The sequence below is a fragment of the Lycorma delicatula genome, chromosome 1 (assembly GCF_047948215.1).
Source record: "Lycorma delicatula isolate Av1 chromosome 1, ASM4794821v1, whole genome shotgun sequence".
Taxonomy (NCBI): domain Eukaryota; kingdom Metazoa; phylum Arthropoda; class Insecta; order Hemiptera; family Fulgoridae; genus Lycorma; species Lycorma delicatula.
Window position 1 is genome coordinate 314,348,450 of NC_134455.1, and position 20,600 is coordinate 314,369,049.

Sequence of the window (20,600 nt, forward strand, 5' to 3'; positions counted from 1 at the left end):
ACGTACTTATGTATCTCGCATAACTCAAAAATGATTAGCCGCTACGTTCAAATTTTGGATTTAGGACTGTTGTAACATCTAGTTGTGCACCTCTTACTAATAATAAATAATAAATAATAATTACTAATAATAAATAATAAGCCCTTATTAAGTGCTTTTCAACAATATATCATAAGTGGTACTTATTTTCATTGGTTCCTGAGTTATAGCCAAATAAAAGTTTTATTAATGAAATATTTGGATCTTACACAGAAGACATATTGGTTCAAATCAGACTTCATCTTCTTTTATTTTTTTTTAAATTTAAACATATTGATTTATTAATAATTATTAATCCGTGATTGTAAAAAAATTTTACAATAAATAATTTTCAATAATAATAAAAAAAAATATGAAAAAGAATCAGAAGTTTATAGTGAAATAAATATTATGTATTTAAAAATGTGTATATGTAATAGGCATTATTACATTATATGTATATGTAATAGATTTGGTGAAACATCTGATTATTTAATATTAATTGAAAATTATAATTTAGAATTGTATTATTGTTGGATTTTCTATTTTAATTTCTGTTTAATTTTATTTAATTATTCTGGAATTTCTGTTTAATTTTATCTACATTAAAGTTAACTACAGAGTGACTGAAGAACAGACCCTCACAAGAACAACATATACACTGAGGCATACGTGCCCGATCTTTGATAAACTGCAAAAAATTCTTATCTTTTAGTTTATTACTCGTCTGATATTGTCAGACAATATTCTCCTTAAGTCGAAATTGATCGTCATTTATTTGTTCATTGTTTATTTGTATTTTGTTGCCATCATTTAATCGCTCTTTGGTTTGACGTAATTCTTCTGATCTTAATTTGTGTACACGTTATTGAGACTTAAAATTTTCTCTCTCTTTATATTCATTATCATCTCCTATAATCTTTTCATTCTTTCCTTGGTCTTCTCCAAGGGAAGAAGATGAAGATTTTCTTCCTTGGTCTTGGCCTTCTCTAAATCTTTTTATTCTTTCTTTGATTGCAACATTTTCTTCCTTTTTTTTAAATTTAAATATATTGATTTATTAATAATTATTAACGTATGATTGTAAAAAAAAATTACAATAAATAATAATTCAATAATAACAATAAAAAAAGTATGAAAAAAGAAGTTATTAGGGAAATAAAATTTTATGTACTTTAAAAATGTATGTATATAATTTAATAAGTGTTCAAGGAAGTCTATAGTGTCCACATAAGATTTTTGTGATAGTGATTATACATTTTCTTTGAATTTATAGCAAAAATGTTAACTAAAAAACTGGTACAAAACAATACAGTTACTGATAAAAGTTGTGAAAATTTTGATTCACACCATAATTTTTCTTATAAGAGTTTGCATCAAAATTTCATATCAGATGACTGAGTTAAATAGTTAAAAATTAAAGTTGAATTCATGGTGGTGGATATATATCGTATAACTATTGTAAATTAGTATTTTACTAGCTCCAAATATTCATATCATGTCTTCCAGTGATACTAACTTTTGGCATATTGGAATATTTATGAATTATGATAATTTGTATATAAACGGCAATAAATTTTAAAAGTATATTAGCCAATCCCATGGTGGAATGACAGTGCCACTGCCTTTCATTTGGAGGTCCTGGGTTCAAATCCCAGTCAGGCATAGCATTTTTCATATGCTACAAATTTCAATTCTCATAGGGCAAAATGACCAAAACAGTCGAAACCATCATCTCAAAAACAAAGTATATGGTATTATGTGGCTTACAAAATTACATAATTATGTTTAAATATGATACCAGTGAAACATAAAGCTTTTGAAATAACTGTAGAAGATTAAAAAATAAATGTATTCCAGATTCTTTAAGGTGATTATTTTAGAAAATCCTATCAAAACAATCAAAAAATTTACTTAATTTTCAAAATGCATTAGAAATGCTGTGATTTGTGAGTGCTGCATTTACTATTTACTTCTGGTTCTAGACTGCATTTTCTTTATGGTTCTATTTTCATTTATTGCAATAGTAACCTTAAATTCTAATTACACCATAAATTTGTTTCAAATTCGTAATTTTACAACAACAAATATACAACAATTTTTTGCATATACTATTTGAAGTAGTAGCTATGTTGAATCTACTGTTCCTTTTTTGAGGTTCTAAGTGTGGTGATGTTTGCAGAAAAATCATATTTAAAAAACTGTTATGTTATCCTATAAATAAAATGCACTTAACCTAGCAATAAGCAAATCTTAAAACTATTCCATTGTAAAACTTACTTATATTGCAGGCCAGCATATAAAAAATGATTTATTAAGCAGTAATTTAAACATCGTCTTGGAGTATTAGTTTTTTGCAATTTAACTGATTTTCCAGTCAAAAGTCTGTTTTCTCCAGAGTCTATGAAACATCCAATGTATTTTCCATCAGCAGGAAAGTCTGCAGCATATTTAAACAAAAAGCAGTCATTAACTGTAAACTTTTCTGTAATAACAAATAAATGTTAAAGCAACAGAAGACTGAATAATTATGTTTTAATGTTATTACGATAATTTAATTCATAACCTTAATGGAAACTTATAAATTAATTACTCAGTAAAAATATTGATTCTTTTTTATGGTTAATTTTTTTTTTAAAAAAAGGTACAGTTACAAAATGAATGCAATTATAATTGAAAATTTAACATAAATATCCCAAATCCAGATTCAAAATAATAAAACTTTGTGGTTATTCTGAATTCATTAAATTTAAAAAGCTTTCAGTAGTCTTACTGTAATCATAACAATCTAACCAGCATTTAACACAGACCATCAAAATGTCTCAAATGTCAGAAAAAATTGATTGATAACTTTAGATTTACATGCAGCAGACTAAACAGGTTAGCAAACAAGGATTTTTGTAGTATATAGACAGTAAATAAAGTTAAAAGCACATTGTTTAAGTCAACAACAATAGATCGGATGAATTTTGATTTACTAAAATTTAACTTGACTAAAAAATGCTAAAATTAAAAAATATATCTCCTCTGATGCTGGAATATTAATAAAAAAATGCATGTTGAGATATCTTTTCAATGCATTTGCTATTGTAGGTTAAGCGTATCAAAGACTGAAGTATGCATAAATAAAGTAACTCGACCAAAAAAGACATCACCTTCCCTAGTCGAGGAATAAATCAGTCAAAATTAAGAACAACTTATAACATTAACTTTTTTCTGATGACTAAGTTTGTGGCAATTAAGAAATAAGTAATCTAATTCTACTTTTAATAAGTTCTTCACTTACACTCTTATCTACAGTATTCCAGTTTTTGATGTTTCTATGTTTTTTCTAGCTTTAGTACTCCTTTTCACATGGGTAATTTCTGATTTAAAACCCCCTTTTTTGATTTCTTCATTAAGCTCAAGAAGCAATATTTAATCTTCATACAAGCAATAAGCAATATTTAAGTACAGTAAGATGCAATCTACGATCTACTTATATGTATGAATAACTTTTTGTTGTTAAGGTTTTGTCTTTCAAGAAGCCCTTGTAAGATGTCTTCACTACTTTTAGAATAGAAACTAGAAAACTAGAAGACTGGGAAATAAACCAATTTTCCCAGCTTCACCTTCATAAGAAAGGTTTAAAGAGAAATCTCTGAATACTTTTTAATAAAATATCACACTAGAATATCACTGTACTGGATTTTCTATTCAATGCGTTAAAAATATCCAGGGAAATGATATAATTCATCCTTATTCTTGTTTTAGATACATAATTACAACATTTCTTGCCCTTCTGTTACTCTTTCCATTCTATTTTTACTAGAATGTCTGTTCTTAGATAGTGTCGAGTTCAGGAAATCTCCAAGATAACTTTATGTTAAATTGTTTATGTAACCTTAACTTTAGGCCTGTTAATTGTATTGTGACTGTAATATGCCCTCTGTTCTACTTCTAACAGTAGTTATCATTTTAATACACTCTACATTTACCACTATATTTACTTTAATTGAGTATACATCAACTTGCCTTTACTGATTTCTGTGTTTACAAATCATAACAGAGTTTATCTATGAGTCCTTAAAAATGTTTGACATTCATTTACTCCAGAATTCTATTTCACACAATCATAAGAGGGAACTAACCACCTTCTGCATGCTGCATAAGAGATTATTGTACAACTTGCTACAAGACCAGTCTGTCAGTAAAATTAGGAACTTTCTGTGTTCTATTCCACTCTGAGACTTAAATGCTATAAATTTATATTTACCTACAATCTAGAAGTTACATGCATTAGCGAGTTTTTCTTCTTCAATAATGACAAAATAAAGAAATAAAATACTAATGAATGTAAACAAATACTGTAGAAAAAATCTTAAGATTCAGAAAAAATTAACTTTAAGAACTAAAAAAGAACACATGTAAACACGATAATTGAGTCATTATGTTTTATGAGACATATAAAACACAATCATAAACAACAAATACAATACATAAACAAAACCATTCAGAATTACACATTGGGCAAGTAGGATGTAATTACAAACACAGATATGAAGACATAAAAACATAAATTTTATAACATAAATTTGATAATCCATCTCAGAAAAAGAGGTTTGGCATTTCTAGATTTATTTTCCTGAGATGTATTCATGTCACTTTCCTCATTAAACTGGAGGCACACAATCATGTCTGATGTGATAAAAAAATCTGAAGTACCACAACATTAATAAAAACTTAGATATTGTACTTATATGTAAAGAAATACTTCTAAAAGGACTTAAATGAAATGAAATAAAAATGTCACATTAAATATAAACGTTACATTACACTAAGACAGAAAATGGAAAGGCCATTTCAGTTAGATCTAAGATAAATTACCAAATTCTAAATATGTGTCTTATGAGACATATATAAAAAATCACCATAAATAACATTAGTTAAAATCATAGTGCAAGAATAACAACCACTCTGATCGCTGATAAATAATCATACTGTCAACAATTTTTTTGTAAATTTGTTGAAATAAAGAAAATGCATTCTCTTTTCATAAATGTAAAAAGTTTTATAATTTTAAAAAATTGCTGAAAACAAAGGTTATAAATTAAATGTTGAGGGAAAATGAACCAAATTTTCAAGGATATTCTGATATTTAAATTAATTTTGAGCAGGTTTAATAACAATTTTACTTTTCCGTTATTGTACACTACGTTATTCTAATCAGACATATGCATGTCAGGGTTTTTGCAGATCTTGATGTTTTTTGGCCCCCTCTGACCAAAAATCATAATTTTAGCACTGAAAAACATATGTACATTGGCTTGTTTTTTGAGTGAAATTTAAAGATTAGATGGACCAATTTACGTGAAATTTGGTATGATGATTTCTATTTACGGGGTAGTGATGCCGTTTAATTTTCATCACAGTTGGTCAAGAGAGCAGGAGAAATAGAGTTTATGGGTCTCATATGTCTAACTTTTATTCAAAGTGGAGATAAATAATTTGATATAATTTAATGCCATTAAGTAGCTAAGGTAGCGATGATATTGTTAGGTTCCATAGTTGAGCGTTGAGCAAGGATCTGATAGTGATCTGATAGTGGATGAATTGTATGTTGTTAATAAGGAAATTACAGTCAGTTGGGATGTCTGGAAACTATTAAAATGACTAAATTATGTCTTCACAAATGAGTTCAATATGTGTAGATATGTATTGTTTTTAAAGTACTCTAATTTTGTGATCATTTGCTCCAGTATATGTGGTCTGTTCAAACAATATCTGACTGTAAGCCAGGGAAAGAGATAGTCTACTTATTGGCTCCCAATTCTAAACTCTTCTAAAGCAGTCTCCTTATGATGCCCTTGACCCCTTAACCTACTGGTTCTTCCATCGCTGGAAACATTTTTGCAATCCTCTTCTGTTGTGAATATTTTTCTTTAAGTCATCTCTGGCATTTCAAACCAGAAAGCTTCAAGCATCGTCTATAGTTTTGGGAAACGATCAGAAATCACAAGAAGCCATAAATGGAAAAAAGGAGACTGGTGAATCTGAGAGGTTCTATGCTTGACTAAGAAATCCATATGGTATTTGGTGAACTGCATCACCATGGTATTATTGAACTGCATCACAAAACTGACAGAAATCTTTTGAATGTGCCATTATTACTTATTATTATTCATGATTCACAGCTTATTTAATTAAATAAACAATGCACCTATTTATCCTTCACAATGGTGGCTGCTGTAAACTGAAGTTTGATAAAACAGATTACACTATTCTTCATTTTGCTTAAATTCTATAGTAATACTGAAAGCTTACTGAATCAAATAAATTGTTAGCACAAAATATAAATATGTGATGAGTGTATCTTATGTGCATGAACTACACACTCACATACCTACAGGTGGTGAGTGACTCACTCTATGAAAAAAAATCACTCATAAACAGTAATTACTTGAATCTGCCATTTGAATCCAAATACTAAAAAATAATAAGATAAGGTATGTTTAAAATAGACTTCTTTCATAAATTGTAAAAATTCATGCACTGTCTGTTCAATATATATAATATATAGTGAGACTAAACTAGTGTTGATTAACTATGGTGTTTTAAGGAAACCTGTTCTTTGAATACAGGTCTGAGAATTGGTATTTTATCTTACTTCATACCTTTTATTTTCTGGAATGGAACTTTCAGAGATATTCCAGTTCTTGTTAATTCATCGTGCTGTATGAAGTGCAGTATACAATTTATCCAGGACCTGAACTGTTGTGTTATCATCACATAATATACTCTGTAATAGTCCAAGCATACTTGATAAATTTAAAATTCTAGCATTCTTCCATGTAGATATGTGTGCAAATTATCATGTAGAATTGCAAACGTGTTATTAAATACTGATAAAATAGCAGATAAGGATAAAATACTAATTCCATAGATCACAATGAATTGATACCCTGGATCATGAAGCCAACCAGTGCTAGTTCCAGTGCTCTGAACCAGTTTCCCTTACATGGCCGTCTAAGTGTTGCTGCCATACTGGTATTACATAATAATATACTATCTGAATTATTTTTAATTGGGAGAAGAATAAGCTAATAAGCTTTATGCAGTCATGACACAGGGGTATTCTCAAGAGTTTTAATTGGTTCCATAATAAAAATGCAGAAGCAGATATATTTATATATCATCATTTAATGTCACATTCATTAAAAAATATTCACGAGTATAGATTACAGACATTCAGTATGAACATATGTATGTAGATGAAGATCAGCTGAGTTTCAGAAAGAGGATGGGCACAAGGAGCAATTCTGATCCTCAGACTAATTTTAGAGATCAAAAGCTTTTTGAGAAAAATAAAGCTAAATCATCATGGCATTTGTTGATCTAAGGAAAATACATGGTAATATGGTATGGCTACAAATAAAGAGCTGTGCAAAATGATCGTTGAAATAAGTTGAAAAACAAGATATGATAAAAAACCATTTTCAAAAATGTTACTTAAGATCTAGAATTAGGTGGGATTTTGATTGTTGAACAATCATCAGTAGATGCTGAGAAAAAATTATTTAGGTCTGTAATAAAGTAAGTAAATAAATTAAATAAGTGTAAAAAGAATAAATAAATAAAAAAATTACTCATAAATAATACCGAAAACATCATGAAACAAGAATTTTTTAAAGATTTATTAAATGTTTTAAGTGTTATTAGAATAACTGTAATGTTTTTTTAAGTGTTATAAGAATAACAATCACAATGCAAAAACGAGATTTGTTTTTAAACAAAATCCATTGACAAACTGTAAAAATCCATTGACAAACAATCAAATTATTGCTGACAATTAACCCTTCCTTTTTCCTGTTTAGCCCTTGGGAATTACTGTTCAGGTATTACTTCAGAGAATGATATGTATGATTGTAAATGAAGTCAGTGTGATTGTAAATGAAGTCGTTTGTCTTGTACAGTCTCAGTTCGACCATTCCTGAGATGTGTGGTTAATTGAAACCCAACAACCAAAGAACACTGGTATCCACAATCTAATAGGGAAATACGTATAAAAGCATCTACCTTTATTAGGACTTGAACGCTGGAACTCTTGACTTTCAAACAGCTGATTTGAGAAGACACGTTCACCAGTAAACCAACCCGATGGTTGACAGTTAACTGGGCAGTACACTTGCGCACATTAATACAAGCTGTTAATAGTTTGCCAGTTTTATTTCCTCCACTAATTATAATAAAACTTATTAATAAGAAATAATAATAATAAAATTATAAATTATCACCTTGCATTATGGTGCAAAAGCATACTGCCAGGTTAATTGTCAGCAAAAACTCGATTGTTTGTCAATGGATTTTTACAAATGAGGTGTCATTTTGTTCAAAATAAAATGCTTAATAGATTTTCTAAAAGTAAAAATTTGATCAAATAAATAATTACAAAGTTATTGAAGATTAAATATTAAGAATATTAAGATGGCCGCCATTTTGAAATTTCAAAAGGGGGCGTTTTCAAAGTTTTTTATTTTGTAGAACAAGGTATTAGTCTTAGATCTGATAATATTGATCTGTCAAAAATAACAACTGTTTTTTGTAGTTTTTACTCTTATCCAAACAAATACACCGTTAAAACTATTTAACCGTTAAGTAGTTTTTATTTCTCAGTAAATGTTTATTATTACTTTTTCTTCTTTATTTACATATTTTATTATATTGTAACAAGACCATTACAACAATCTGATTATCAGATTCCTACTAATTAAGAAGAAAGTAGTAGAAAATATAATAATGGGAGAAATTCAGAAAGGGGCTAAAAGAAACCCTTCTAGTAAAGGTAACATGTCCATTTAACAATGTCTTTTGTAATACTGTCACTGACACACCTAAACAGATGTTGTTCCATGAGAAGAGTTATCGTGCCAGAGTAGGAATGCATGGGAATGAAAGGGTTCAGTCAATATTTCTCACGCTCAACTGGGGACTGGATCTGCAAGTAAAGAGGATAGGAGTATAAATACTCCAGGGAAGACCAGTTGAAATCAGTTCTGCAAGAGATTCTTCTGTGAGGAGGAATTTCTAGTGTGAATTAAGTGTGACGCAATTAAGGTGACGTGACAAGTAATTCCAGTACATGAAAACAAGTAATGGTTCATTGTGTTATAAGTGAAAGAGATAATGTACTAAATTTCATTCATAAATTTTTACAGTACTTTTATTAGTGAACAGCAAAGGTATTTGCAATAAAAGAATTTGATGCTTGTCTTATCTATTGTACTGCTGTTGTTAACACAAGACTAGTAGTTAAAAGCGATAAGACTATCGGTCATGCTAATGTCTTTTGTCAATGGGACTGAATTCTGGAATTACTTTATTCTGGGAATAAATAATTATTAAGTAATAATATTAAGTAATTCTGGGAATAAATCCTGATGATTACTTTAAATTCTGTTTAATATGTAATCACTGTCTGTTATTATTATTATTGTTTTAGCTGTGGTTACTATGTTTATTATTATTAGTATTTGCCAATGTTATTATCCTGATTATTATTGTGAGTTGTTTTTTATTGTCATTTATTATGCTTATTGTCATTGTTATTAATGTTTTTTTTTAAATTTATGTTCTTAAACAAATAAATTGTAATTGTATAAACATTTTAAATTGTCAATCTTTCAGTACGATGATCGAGCCGTGAACACATACAATATAAACAATTTTCTCAGTGTCTGATGACGACTGTTTAACAGTCTGAAATAAACACCTAGTTTTAGATTTTAAGTAAATTTAAAAAAAAATGTTTTGGAACATAACCTTGTTTTCCAACGTAAAACCGTTAATATATTTTAAAATAAATATATTTTAAAACCGTATATTTTTAAGAAAAATTTGATTTAAATATAGGGTAAGAAGAGGTTTACTTTCTACACAAGGATGTGGTAATAGGTATAAAAATTGAATGTGAAGAAAAGCGAGCTCTGATTTAGAAAAGAGTGAGACAATGATGTATTCTGTCTGTATTGCTTTTCATTTTGTATGTATAAGATTAATACAGTTATTGAAGGTATAATAAGTTTTCATTTTAGCATCATTTATAGTTAGAAAAAATGTTGGTTATTTTCATGGTAAAATAAACCATGACTCTGTAACCATGTAACTGTTTTATATTAATAAAACAGTTACAATTTATTATTCTTATTTTTATATATAAAACATAACAATTTTTGCATTCACACTGTTAAATGTCTTGAGAGGATAGATAGGTACAAATGTGATATGAAAACAACACTTATGTAAAAAAAAAAAATGTAAGATTACTTCAGTTTAAGAATAAGGCTGACAGTAGGAAATTTTCCTTACTGTTTATAAAGTAACCACAGATAGAATAATAAAGAAATTTAAAATAGACATTAAGGGTCTGGTCTTAATATTACTAAACTTCTGAGAGGACAAATGTGGATCTAAAACTATACACAAATTTATAAAAAAAACACAGATAACTAAAATAAAGAAGACCAGGATAAAAACAAATGTTTCTTAATAACCGAGAATATAAATGATATGAACTAATTTGTTGAAGTACAAACACTTCCGAGATCAGATTCAAATAATATTAGATTTTTTTACCAGAAATTGAAGTTGAGTAAATACTAAGCCTCCAGTCACCTCCGCACTTTTTTGATTTGTCACCAGGACATGTCTTAGAACACTGTGAGTCATCAACCATCACTTCTGAAAAAGGATGTCTATCTCCACAGAAACACTGGATACTGAAAAATGTTCAGTTACTCAATAAAATAAAAATTATCTTGATTTAAATAAACATATTACAAGTGATATTTGTCTTGTAGTTAACATTAATAGAGATGTACAAAATTACATTAAAAGTATTATTATAATCCCATTTCACTGTTTTTATGATTCACTATTGTAACTAATGGAATACCTTTATCAATAGTTTGGTTGACATATTGAAAACATTTCAGAAGCCTGTCTAAGTTATTGAGTAGAGTTTCAATCTTTAAAAATAAAAAAAAAATCAAGACAAATGAACAATTTTCATTCATAAAAAAAATAATTGTAATGAATTAATTATAAAAAAAATATATTTCAGTTAATTTTAAATCATAATAACATGAATTGGCAGTTACAGATGATGCACAGATTTTTATCATAATTTTAGTTGTTTTATATATATTTGATACTGTAAATCGTTTATGTACCTGAATTAGTTATATAATTTGATGAATTAAAATTCATGAGGGAATGAAAAATAGTACTCACGATTTAAGTACATTACTGATTTCTCTTCATAGTGACTAATTAGTTATGATCTTACATTTAAATACAATTAAATTACATATTACATTTAATTAGTGATGAGATCACATTTAAGGTCATGAGTTTGAAATTTGAGCAAGACCAGTTAGTTATAAGAGGAAAAGTTAGTTATACGGAAATTAAAATGTACTCGTAAGTAAAAAATATCTAAATCTGTAGTATATGATCATGAATCATAATGTAATATGTTGTTTTAAAAAATAATTCTTTAGAATTAGAGAACTGGCTTCAAATATTAACTGTACAGCTTAAAATAAAAATAAGTACTCCTTCAAATATTAACTTTTGCACTTTAAAAGTCAAATATTTATCTTAACTGTTTTGCTCCAATTTCAGAAGTGCAAAAAGTATATTATTTGAGTAAAATTTAATAATATAAAATACATATATGGAAGAATTAAAAAATAAAAATATATTTTTGAACTTTTATTTAGCTTATTTGAAATGATCTCTATTTTGGTAATAGAAAAATTAATTATTTCTAAGTATTTAGTGAGTATTACACTGGGAAACAAAAAATACCTTTTTTTTGTCTCAGGAAGAAATATGTTATTCTGATAGTATTTTTTCTCTTGAATTCAAATATGATAATGGTTTTTCCCATCACAGAAGATTTCCGAGAGACAGGCATCTATAATTTCAAACATTTTAATACTTTCTGCATTCTTAGTCACACAATATTCAGACATTTGACTCATGTAGAGAGTAAGAAATTACTATTGTCTGCTATATTTTGCCTGTAAAGCATCCCTCTTGATGGTCCAACAATAATTGGCCAGCATATTAGGATTCCATTTACCTTGATACCTCTTTTCCATAGCTGAAATCTCCTGATGAAAGTATCCCCTGTAATCATTACTCACAGCACCAAGACTTTCTGTGAAGAAATTTAGGTGTGTGTGCAGTAAGTGTACCTTAAGGACATGTTACAATACCCACCGGGTTGGTCTAGGGGTTAACGCGTCTTCCCAAATCAGCTGATTTGGAAGTCGATAGTTACAGCGTTCAAGTCCTAGTAAAAAACTTTTACATGGATTAGAATACTAGATTGAGGATACCGGTGTTCTTTGGTGGTTGGGTTTCAATTAACCACACATCTCAGGAATGGTCGAACTGAGAATGTGCAAGACTACACTTCATTTACACTCATACATATCATCCTCATTCATCCTCTGAAGAATTATCTAAATGGTAGTTACCGGTGGCTAAACAGGAAAAAAGAAAAAGGACATGTTACAACCCAAATTTTTATAAGATCATGGAAAATATCATGGTAATTTTCCGCCTTTCAATTTCCCAAACAAATCTGAGTAACATTTTTAATGCTTGCCAAGCTGCTTTCTCCAATGGATTCAATAGTTCTTCAAACTTTTCATCATGCATTAATGATCATATTTGTGGACCCACAAATATTCATTCTTTAATTTTTGCATCACTAATTTCAAGAAACTTCTGTTTGCAATTTATTGTCATTATGCAGAAGCACAGCTTTTCAACTAACTTTTGAGGAATCGGTGAACAAGTGCCTTTCTGTTTGGTTATGTTCATAACAAAGTGTCTCCCTAAGAGAAGAAAGTCATTACAAAACATTAAGCCATTTTCTTCAGAAAAATATTCTTTAAATTCAGAACAATTACTTTATGAAGATTCCATTCTTTTAGCAAGGAAGCAAGCATTTCAGACTTTTTTGTATAATCTCGTATGAGATTGTCAAGATTTTCTTGAGTCAGTAAATGAGACTCAGATGAACTGCTTTGTTCAAAAGTTGTATCACCACAATCTGTTTCTTTTTCTTCCTTACTTCCATCAGACAATGAGCTCTCTTCATCTAATGTCACATGTTCTGAAGGCTTTGGTATGGACAATTCTTCGCAATGTGGAACTGGTCTCATTGCAGATTACAACTTAGGGTATACCAGTGTATGTTTTGATTTTGACCCAATCCCATTAATATTTGTTAAGCAGAAATAAGTCAAAAAATGATCTTTGAGTTCCCTCAAAATCATAGGGATAGCATTGCCATTTTTCCATGCAGTAAGAAGCCTAGAACATGATAAATAACAGATATCTGGGGCCCATGCCCTTGTTTTGTCCCCAACTTTATACCCAAAATAAAGTTCATAACACATTTTTACTAATGGAGTAAGTGTTGCCTTTGGGACTTGAGCATGACTTCACCACATACATAACAATAATTTTTAGGATGATTTAAACAAACTAGGCATTTTGTAACTAACGACTAATTAAAAGAAAGAAATTTGTAAATATGTAATACACAATAATTCAGACACACAATGCAATTAAAATGACATGTTTACTGGTTCACTGCTATCTCACAACTGGCGTTCTGATGAATGTGTGTTACACTAGATCACGTTTATACATGTCTGAACCTGCACAAGACATGAGTTAGCTCATTTGGTTCCATCACATTTGCAATGCTCCAGGAGCTTTTATTTGACAATGGACAAATTGACAAAAAAAGTTTTTAAACATTAAAAAAAATTAAAATAACAAAAATCTATTGGTGATGGAGAAATTCGAAATACATATTTAGAAATAGGTTAAAAAACTGCATTAAGTACACCTATTTGTACTCATGATATAAAAATCATGTTGACTGGTGTTATTATCACATTCAGTTGTAAAGCAGATTACTTCATATATTTGTATTAGTAATCTCTGTACTGGGTTGGTTTCTTATTTTCTTATTATTTTGTAGCAATCTTTTAACAATTAATTTATGTTATACTGTACCCTATATTCAATCATTTTTTGAAAGAATTAATTGTAAAGGTTATCTATGTTCTAGATAAAGGCTAGAACATAGTAGCCTATGTTCTAATGCTAGAACATAAGTAGCCTATGTTCTAGTAAAGGCTATCTTCTGTTCTAGTAAAGGCTTTCTTCTAACATAATATGTATTTTATTTTTCAGTTTTTCTTTTTTGATTGACTTAATTTTTTGAATGTTGCTTTGCTATGCTTTGATTCAAAGTCATTTGACCTTTGAGTTCATATTTGAGGTTCTGCTGCCAAGAGCATATATTTAGACTTTTTACTCTCCAAAGATGAGCCATAACTACAATTTTTTATCTTATGATTTACAACATGATGGGGTGTATTTAAAGTAAGCTCTGTTTTGAAATAAAAATAAAACTGAAAAATATGAACTAACTTATGCCTAAAAACTCGTTAACTTACTAGTTTTCTATGCAGCTACCTTCAACTTCAACAATTTTTCATAGCTTCTTCATGCACTCTTCAAAATATTAGTCCAGCAGTGACTTAAACCATGCAGTAACACCATCTTTCAAATTGTCTTCATCATCAAACCTTTTTGATGCAAGCCGCTGTTAAAGGTAAAGAAAAAGGAAATAATCTCTGGGAACTAACTCATGGGTATAGGGTGGTTGATTGTAAATTTGATGTTTGATATTTAATACAAATGTGTAATGTTTGATATTTTAGATACAATTCTCACAATACTGCAGTTGTGCATTTTTTCTCTTTCAGTTGTCTTTTTATTTAGATTATTATTCTATTACTATGTTTTAAATTCCCAAAGGGATTCACAGTGAAGAAAGTTAAATCTCTTTTCATTGAAAATTTACAGAGTACTAGAGGTACAACTGAAATAATATATAATTTCCAATAGATTAGTACAGAACATGTTATGAAAAAGGTGCTTACTAGATCAATACAACTTCTTTGATGAATGTTTTTTTTTACAAAATGCCCTTTTATCCTTATTTTTATGAGATGAATGTTTTGTTTTGCTTTGTTAATGAGTTTTTGGAATATTAGTAAAAATAAGACATCCAGTAAAACCAGATTAAACACTATAAAATATTATAAAACTCTATAACATAATGGCCAAATACCAATTAATCAGTCAGAATATAAAATTATTAAGTGGAGATTTTTTCTGTTCAAGATAGTTTGTTTAACTAACATTGCAAAAAAATGTCAGATGATCAACAGTTTAGAAGATCTACATTTTCAATATCTTGCAATAAAATTGTCAAAAGTGGTCCATTGCCGGAATTTTAATTATAACTTTTATTTTTCCAGCAGTACCAATTTGCTCATCATCAGTTATTATTCCACTAAATTTCTTTACACTTACTTATATTGCAGTCCTGCATATAAGAAGCCAAGTCGGTAACAAAGTCCGACACAGAAGTGAGGAGTAAGAACATTATGAAAATCTTCATGATGGCCATTTAAAAATCGATTTTCTGGATTATCATCTATGAAACAACCAACATATTCCAATTCCTCATGGTTGCTATTTGCTTCTGAAATGCAAAATAGGTACGATTTACACAAAGAAATAAACAACTTTACATGTCAGAAGAATGTTTAACAAAAACAAGATTTAGATTATATTTTGATTAAACAAATTCTTTACCATACAGTTTACTCTAAAAGGTAATAAGATATGTAAAAATCTAATTTATATGAAGTAACTTGTAAATGTTACAATTCCCCTTAAAAAAATAATAAGATATTATTTTAATTTTAGAATTTAAAATGTGAGTTTGAATGGTAGGTCAAGGAATAAGAGAAGTTTTTCTCCAGCGTTTCTTAACTTTGAATGTAGACCATAGTACAACTGGTTTATTGATCTATATATATTGTCTTGTATATTGCATGCATATTTATTTATTGATGAATCCACAGAAGCTTATAAAGAAGCTTGTATGCAGTAATGTGAAAACATATCATATTTCAAATACTTTTTCTTAAAATTGTTTAGTAGAAAAGTAAGTAAATATTAACTAGGTTAACATCCCCTGCCAGCCTCCGTGGCGCAAGTGGTAGCGTCTCGGTCTTTGATCCAAAGGTCCCAGGATCAAGGTTCAAATCCTGGTCAGGCACGACATTTTCACACACGCTACAAATCATTCATCTAATCCTCTGAAGTAATATCTAATGGTGGTCCCATTTTTTGTTAAACAAACAAAAAAAAGGTAGTTCCAGAAACTAAAAAGAAAAAGAAAAGGTTAACAACCTCTAAGGTGTAAATGTGGGATTCATAACCCTAGCAATTCAATGTTTGGCCGTATGGAAATGAGCTTCATATAATTATTGTTATATTTCAGGTGAAACAATTCCTGAAATTAAACAAATCTACAGACAGATTTAAAGAAATTTAATGAGAAATGACCTATCTTTAAAAAATGTTGGATACAGAATTACAGGAACAAATCTATAGTACAGAAATAATCAGTTTTTTATCTAATCAAAAGAATGGTAATGACTGAATTCATTTTTTTGGTAAAGTATGTGGTAAATAGATTTGATTTTAATGTAAAAGTTTCTGATAAGATAACTAATTTTAATTATAATCTGTACCCTGCAATCCAGTTTTGTAAACACTCAGTCTCCAGTCTCCTCCACATTTATCATTTCTGTTGCCAGGACATGGCTTATTGCAGTCTGATTCTTCAGCTCTCTGCTTAAATGATGGTAATAAATTATCACAGAAGCATTCAGATCTAAAAATGAAAAAAATAAAAATAAAAAGTTTCCATTATAATTTTTTTCACATTGAAGTAAGAATAGAAAATAAATAGTTATAATTATTTAATAATTTTATAAATGCAAAAAATGACCTATTTTTTGCCCTACTTTTTTATCAGGGATTTAGGTGATGGTAATCTGGTCTAACTACCACCTTACATTTAATAGTTCTGCATTAAAGCTTAGACAGTAACATCTGGAAATTGAAGTGTTTAAACTAAGGTGTACCAGTAGCTAAACCCATATTCAATAAACTGGTTCTCATAGATTACTTAAGTTCAACAATGTTGAATGTAGCTAGCATATTGTATACTGTTAGCATCTATTCATGCAGCAGTGATACCTCAAAAAAACTTACAAAAAGAAGTTATAGTAGTTATACTTTAAGAGAAAAGTTTTACAAAAAAATTCAAAAACAAATTTTTTTTCTTAATGTATTTTCTTTCTGTCGTGGTTACTGACCTGGTAGCCGTGGATCAAGTTTTAGAACAAAACCGAACCAAATTCATTCTAAACAAGATTTTTGTTTTTTGACTTACATCATATATGATGTTTTTAATATTTTTTTAATAAATTTACAACCTTTAATAGTATCATTAGTCTAATAAAAAATAATTATTTTCTGATTTGAAAAATATATTGGAGAATATAACAAAATTATGGTTGAATACTTCAAAAAAGTATTTTTTTAAAAATAACATATAGAACTTAAGATAAATATAGCTAGATATTTCAAATCCTGTAACGAAATTCGTTTTAAAGAATGAATATTTTATAACTTTAATAGTGTATCTTTTAATACTTAATGGATGATGTTAACTGATGTGCCACAATTTTTGCAAAGCAAATGAAAAGTGCCATATAACATTTCACTGGTGTAGCTCCTCTTCATTTAGTTTATGTAACATGAAATAGACCACAATAGTCTACAGTCGTGGTATAGAAATAGCAAGGTGGTGTTTGAACTCTTGATCTTGGTAAATCACCCATAATTTTTGAAGTTTTGGATTTTCCTTGAAGCATGTGATGTATTGACAAAATATTTTACTAGCTAAACTATTAGCCAATATTTTTGACAAATAATATTTAATAATAACTGTAGCCCTGCATGAAGCGTTTTGATGAGAAAATGTCTGGCAATCAAATTAGTAAATGTATGACTCTTTGGTAAGACGATGGGGTGAAGTTGATCTGGAGTTAAATCTGAATTCTGAAATCTTCCACCAACTCGTATTACATTGTTTTTGTCTAAGAATGGACTTAGAGAAATGAGTTTGCTGGATTTGGTTAGTGGTTTTCCTAGCTGCAAATCGTTAACCTCACTTGGAAACGATTCCTTTTACACAATCTTCAACAAAGTATGCTCTGCTAATTGAAGTTGATAATGGACCACGAAGACACGAATTTTGTGCTTGAGAGTTATTAATAAAGCATAAACAGTAACTCATTACACATTAAACCCTTGTAAAACTAGAAAAATTATTTAAATTGATCATTTGGTTTTCAGCTGTAACACATGATAACAATATACAATGACGCCCTGGAGTTTGATCGCCAATTGGTAGACTAACTGACTCTTCTGGAGATTCCTGTGATATACAAAAATGAAGATCCCTTCCAATACAAGTCCAACTTTTTAATCTCATCTGGCATTAAGCATCTTGACAAATAGTCAGCAGGATTGTTTTGACTCTTCAAATGCTTCCTCGAACTGTCGTGTTAGTTTGTATCTTAGATACCCTGTTAGTAACAAATGTTGTCCAATGAGAAGAGTTGAGCTTTAATCCATGCTAATGTTATAGTCAAATCAGTGTAATCTGAAATTGAATGAACTTGAAGATATAATGCATTAACAGTTTGTATATGTATATGTATATGATTTGTATATGTATAAGGCATAGTGTTAAGCTTTAAGTGGCATACATACAAACTTTTACCATTCCAGAATATTACAAACAATTATTTGAATCTTATCTGTATTATGTTATTATTATTTGTTGTGTTCATTTTGTGTGTTGTGTGTCGAAGGGCACGGCCTTCAAGGTGGGCGGTATGTTGGGGCGTATGTGTTTGAATGTGTATGTTAGTGTGATTGCATGTTAGTGTGGAGTGGGAGAAAGAGTGCTGGAGTGGGGAGATAGGGCAGGTCGGTGTGGATTGGAAGTGAGTTAGTGAGCGTTGCAGACAAGGGCAGTGTTGAATTCATGAGCTGTGTGTGTGTGTGCAAGTGTATAATCCATTTAATATAATTACAATCAAATTCATTGTGTTCAGTAAATTCATATTTTTTGGTCATTAAATGTCACTCAATTTGTTAATCAAGGAGTCTTATCATTTTGTACCCCAACATCCGGTAGGAACCAGCCTATTAAATTCAAATTAAAAAACAAAATAGTGTTACAGTCCGCTATTAGTGCCAAACAATGTGCGTGCTTCTATTCAGTCATTAAACTTGTGCTGTTTTAAATATTATTATTACGCCTATCATATAATATGACTATTTGTGAATAAACATGCCTTTATTATTATTAATTTAAAAATGGAGGATTCAGATAAGGCTTTTAATTAAAAAAAAACAAGGTTAAGAGACAAATGATGAGATTCAATAGTTACTTAAATAAATCAGATGATGTTACTCAGCTTAAATTCAGGTTAGTTAAATTTCAAGAACTGTTATTGGATTTCGAAAAAATTCAAATCGTAATCGACATTTTAGACAATTCTGAAAGCCATGATGATGATTGGATTCAATTTGAAGAAACATTCAATCAATTAACTATGCAAGCCCAAATTAAAATTCAACAGCTCAGTAATTCTGACACTATCAGTGTAAATCATGAAACAACCGATGAAAATAAGGAGTTAAGTTGGGCTCATCCCTGCTTTTCCTTACCAGCTTTCCTTAACAAGCTGCCCAAATATTCAGGAGAATATGACGAATGGTCATCATTCCATGACAGTTTTATATCATTAATCATGACAATCCAAATCTGTCTAATTGTCAGAAATTTCACTATCTCAAATTGTCTTTATGGGACAGTGCCGCCAGTATCTTACAATCATTAGAAAGGTCATCCGAAAATTATAAAATTGCTTGGGACCTCTTAGTGGAGAGGTTTCAAAACAAAAGGTATTTAATCAACAAACATGTTTCAGCCATTTCAATTTAAATAAATTAGACAACGAGTGTAGTTCTAATTTGAGAAAATTAACTGACTATGCACAAAAACATGTGTGTGCCCTTCATACATTAGGTCAACCCACTACTGAACATTGAGACACTAATAATTCACTTGATTATTAGCAAGTTGGATAAAACTAGAGTTAAGCGTGGATGCTCAATGCGAGTGGTAGGTAGTCTATTGATTGCTCCTGTGTTTTACTAAGTTTCGGATTGATTTTTTACGGATTTTCTTCTTGATTTTTGGCTGGATCTAAGATTAAGGGCTTACGGATATTACTGGAAAATTTTATGCGATTTGGATCATGGACACATGAAATATTTCGATTTTTCTGTAATGAAAAGTGAAATTGGTGTTTATTTTTTCGAACAAGTGTGTAAAAGGGCGTTGTCCATTACAGGTAAATATTGTATTTACTATTGTATAGACATAAGATAATTAATGTGGACAATTTTTTGAGAATTTTATAATAAAATTTTCTAAGTTAAAAGACAGGTCTGGTCTCGCAAGATAACGTGTTGTAAACAAGGACTTGTAATAATTTTAT

The 20,600-nt window shown here is 29.3% G+C and overlaps 1 protein-coding gene across 2 annotated transcripts in view; it reads right to left on the minus strand.

Annotated features, from left to right (window-relative positions):
• Positions 1 to 20,600, minus strand: part of LOC142334050 (uncharacterized) — a 125,653-nt gene that overhangs the window by 56,975 nt on the left and 48,078 nt on the right. For both annotated transcript variants that reach the window (XM_075381726.1, XM_075381720.1), the window contains exons 11-14: positions 16,704 to 16,846; positions 15,472 to 15,643; positions 10,630 to 10,772; positions 2,299 to 2,458 (exon numbers count right to left, since the gene is read on the minus strand). In XM_075381726.1, coding sequence (XP_075237841.1) covers positions 2,299 to 2,458; positions 10,630 to 10,772; positions 15,472 to 15,643; positions 16,704 to 16,846 — 618 coding nt within the window. The remainder of the gene's footprint in view (positions 1 to 2,298; positions 2,459 to 10,629; positions 10,773 to 15,471; positions 15,644 to 16,703; positions 16,847 to 20,600) is intronic.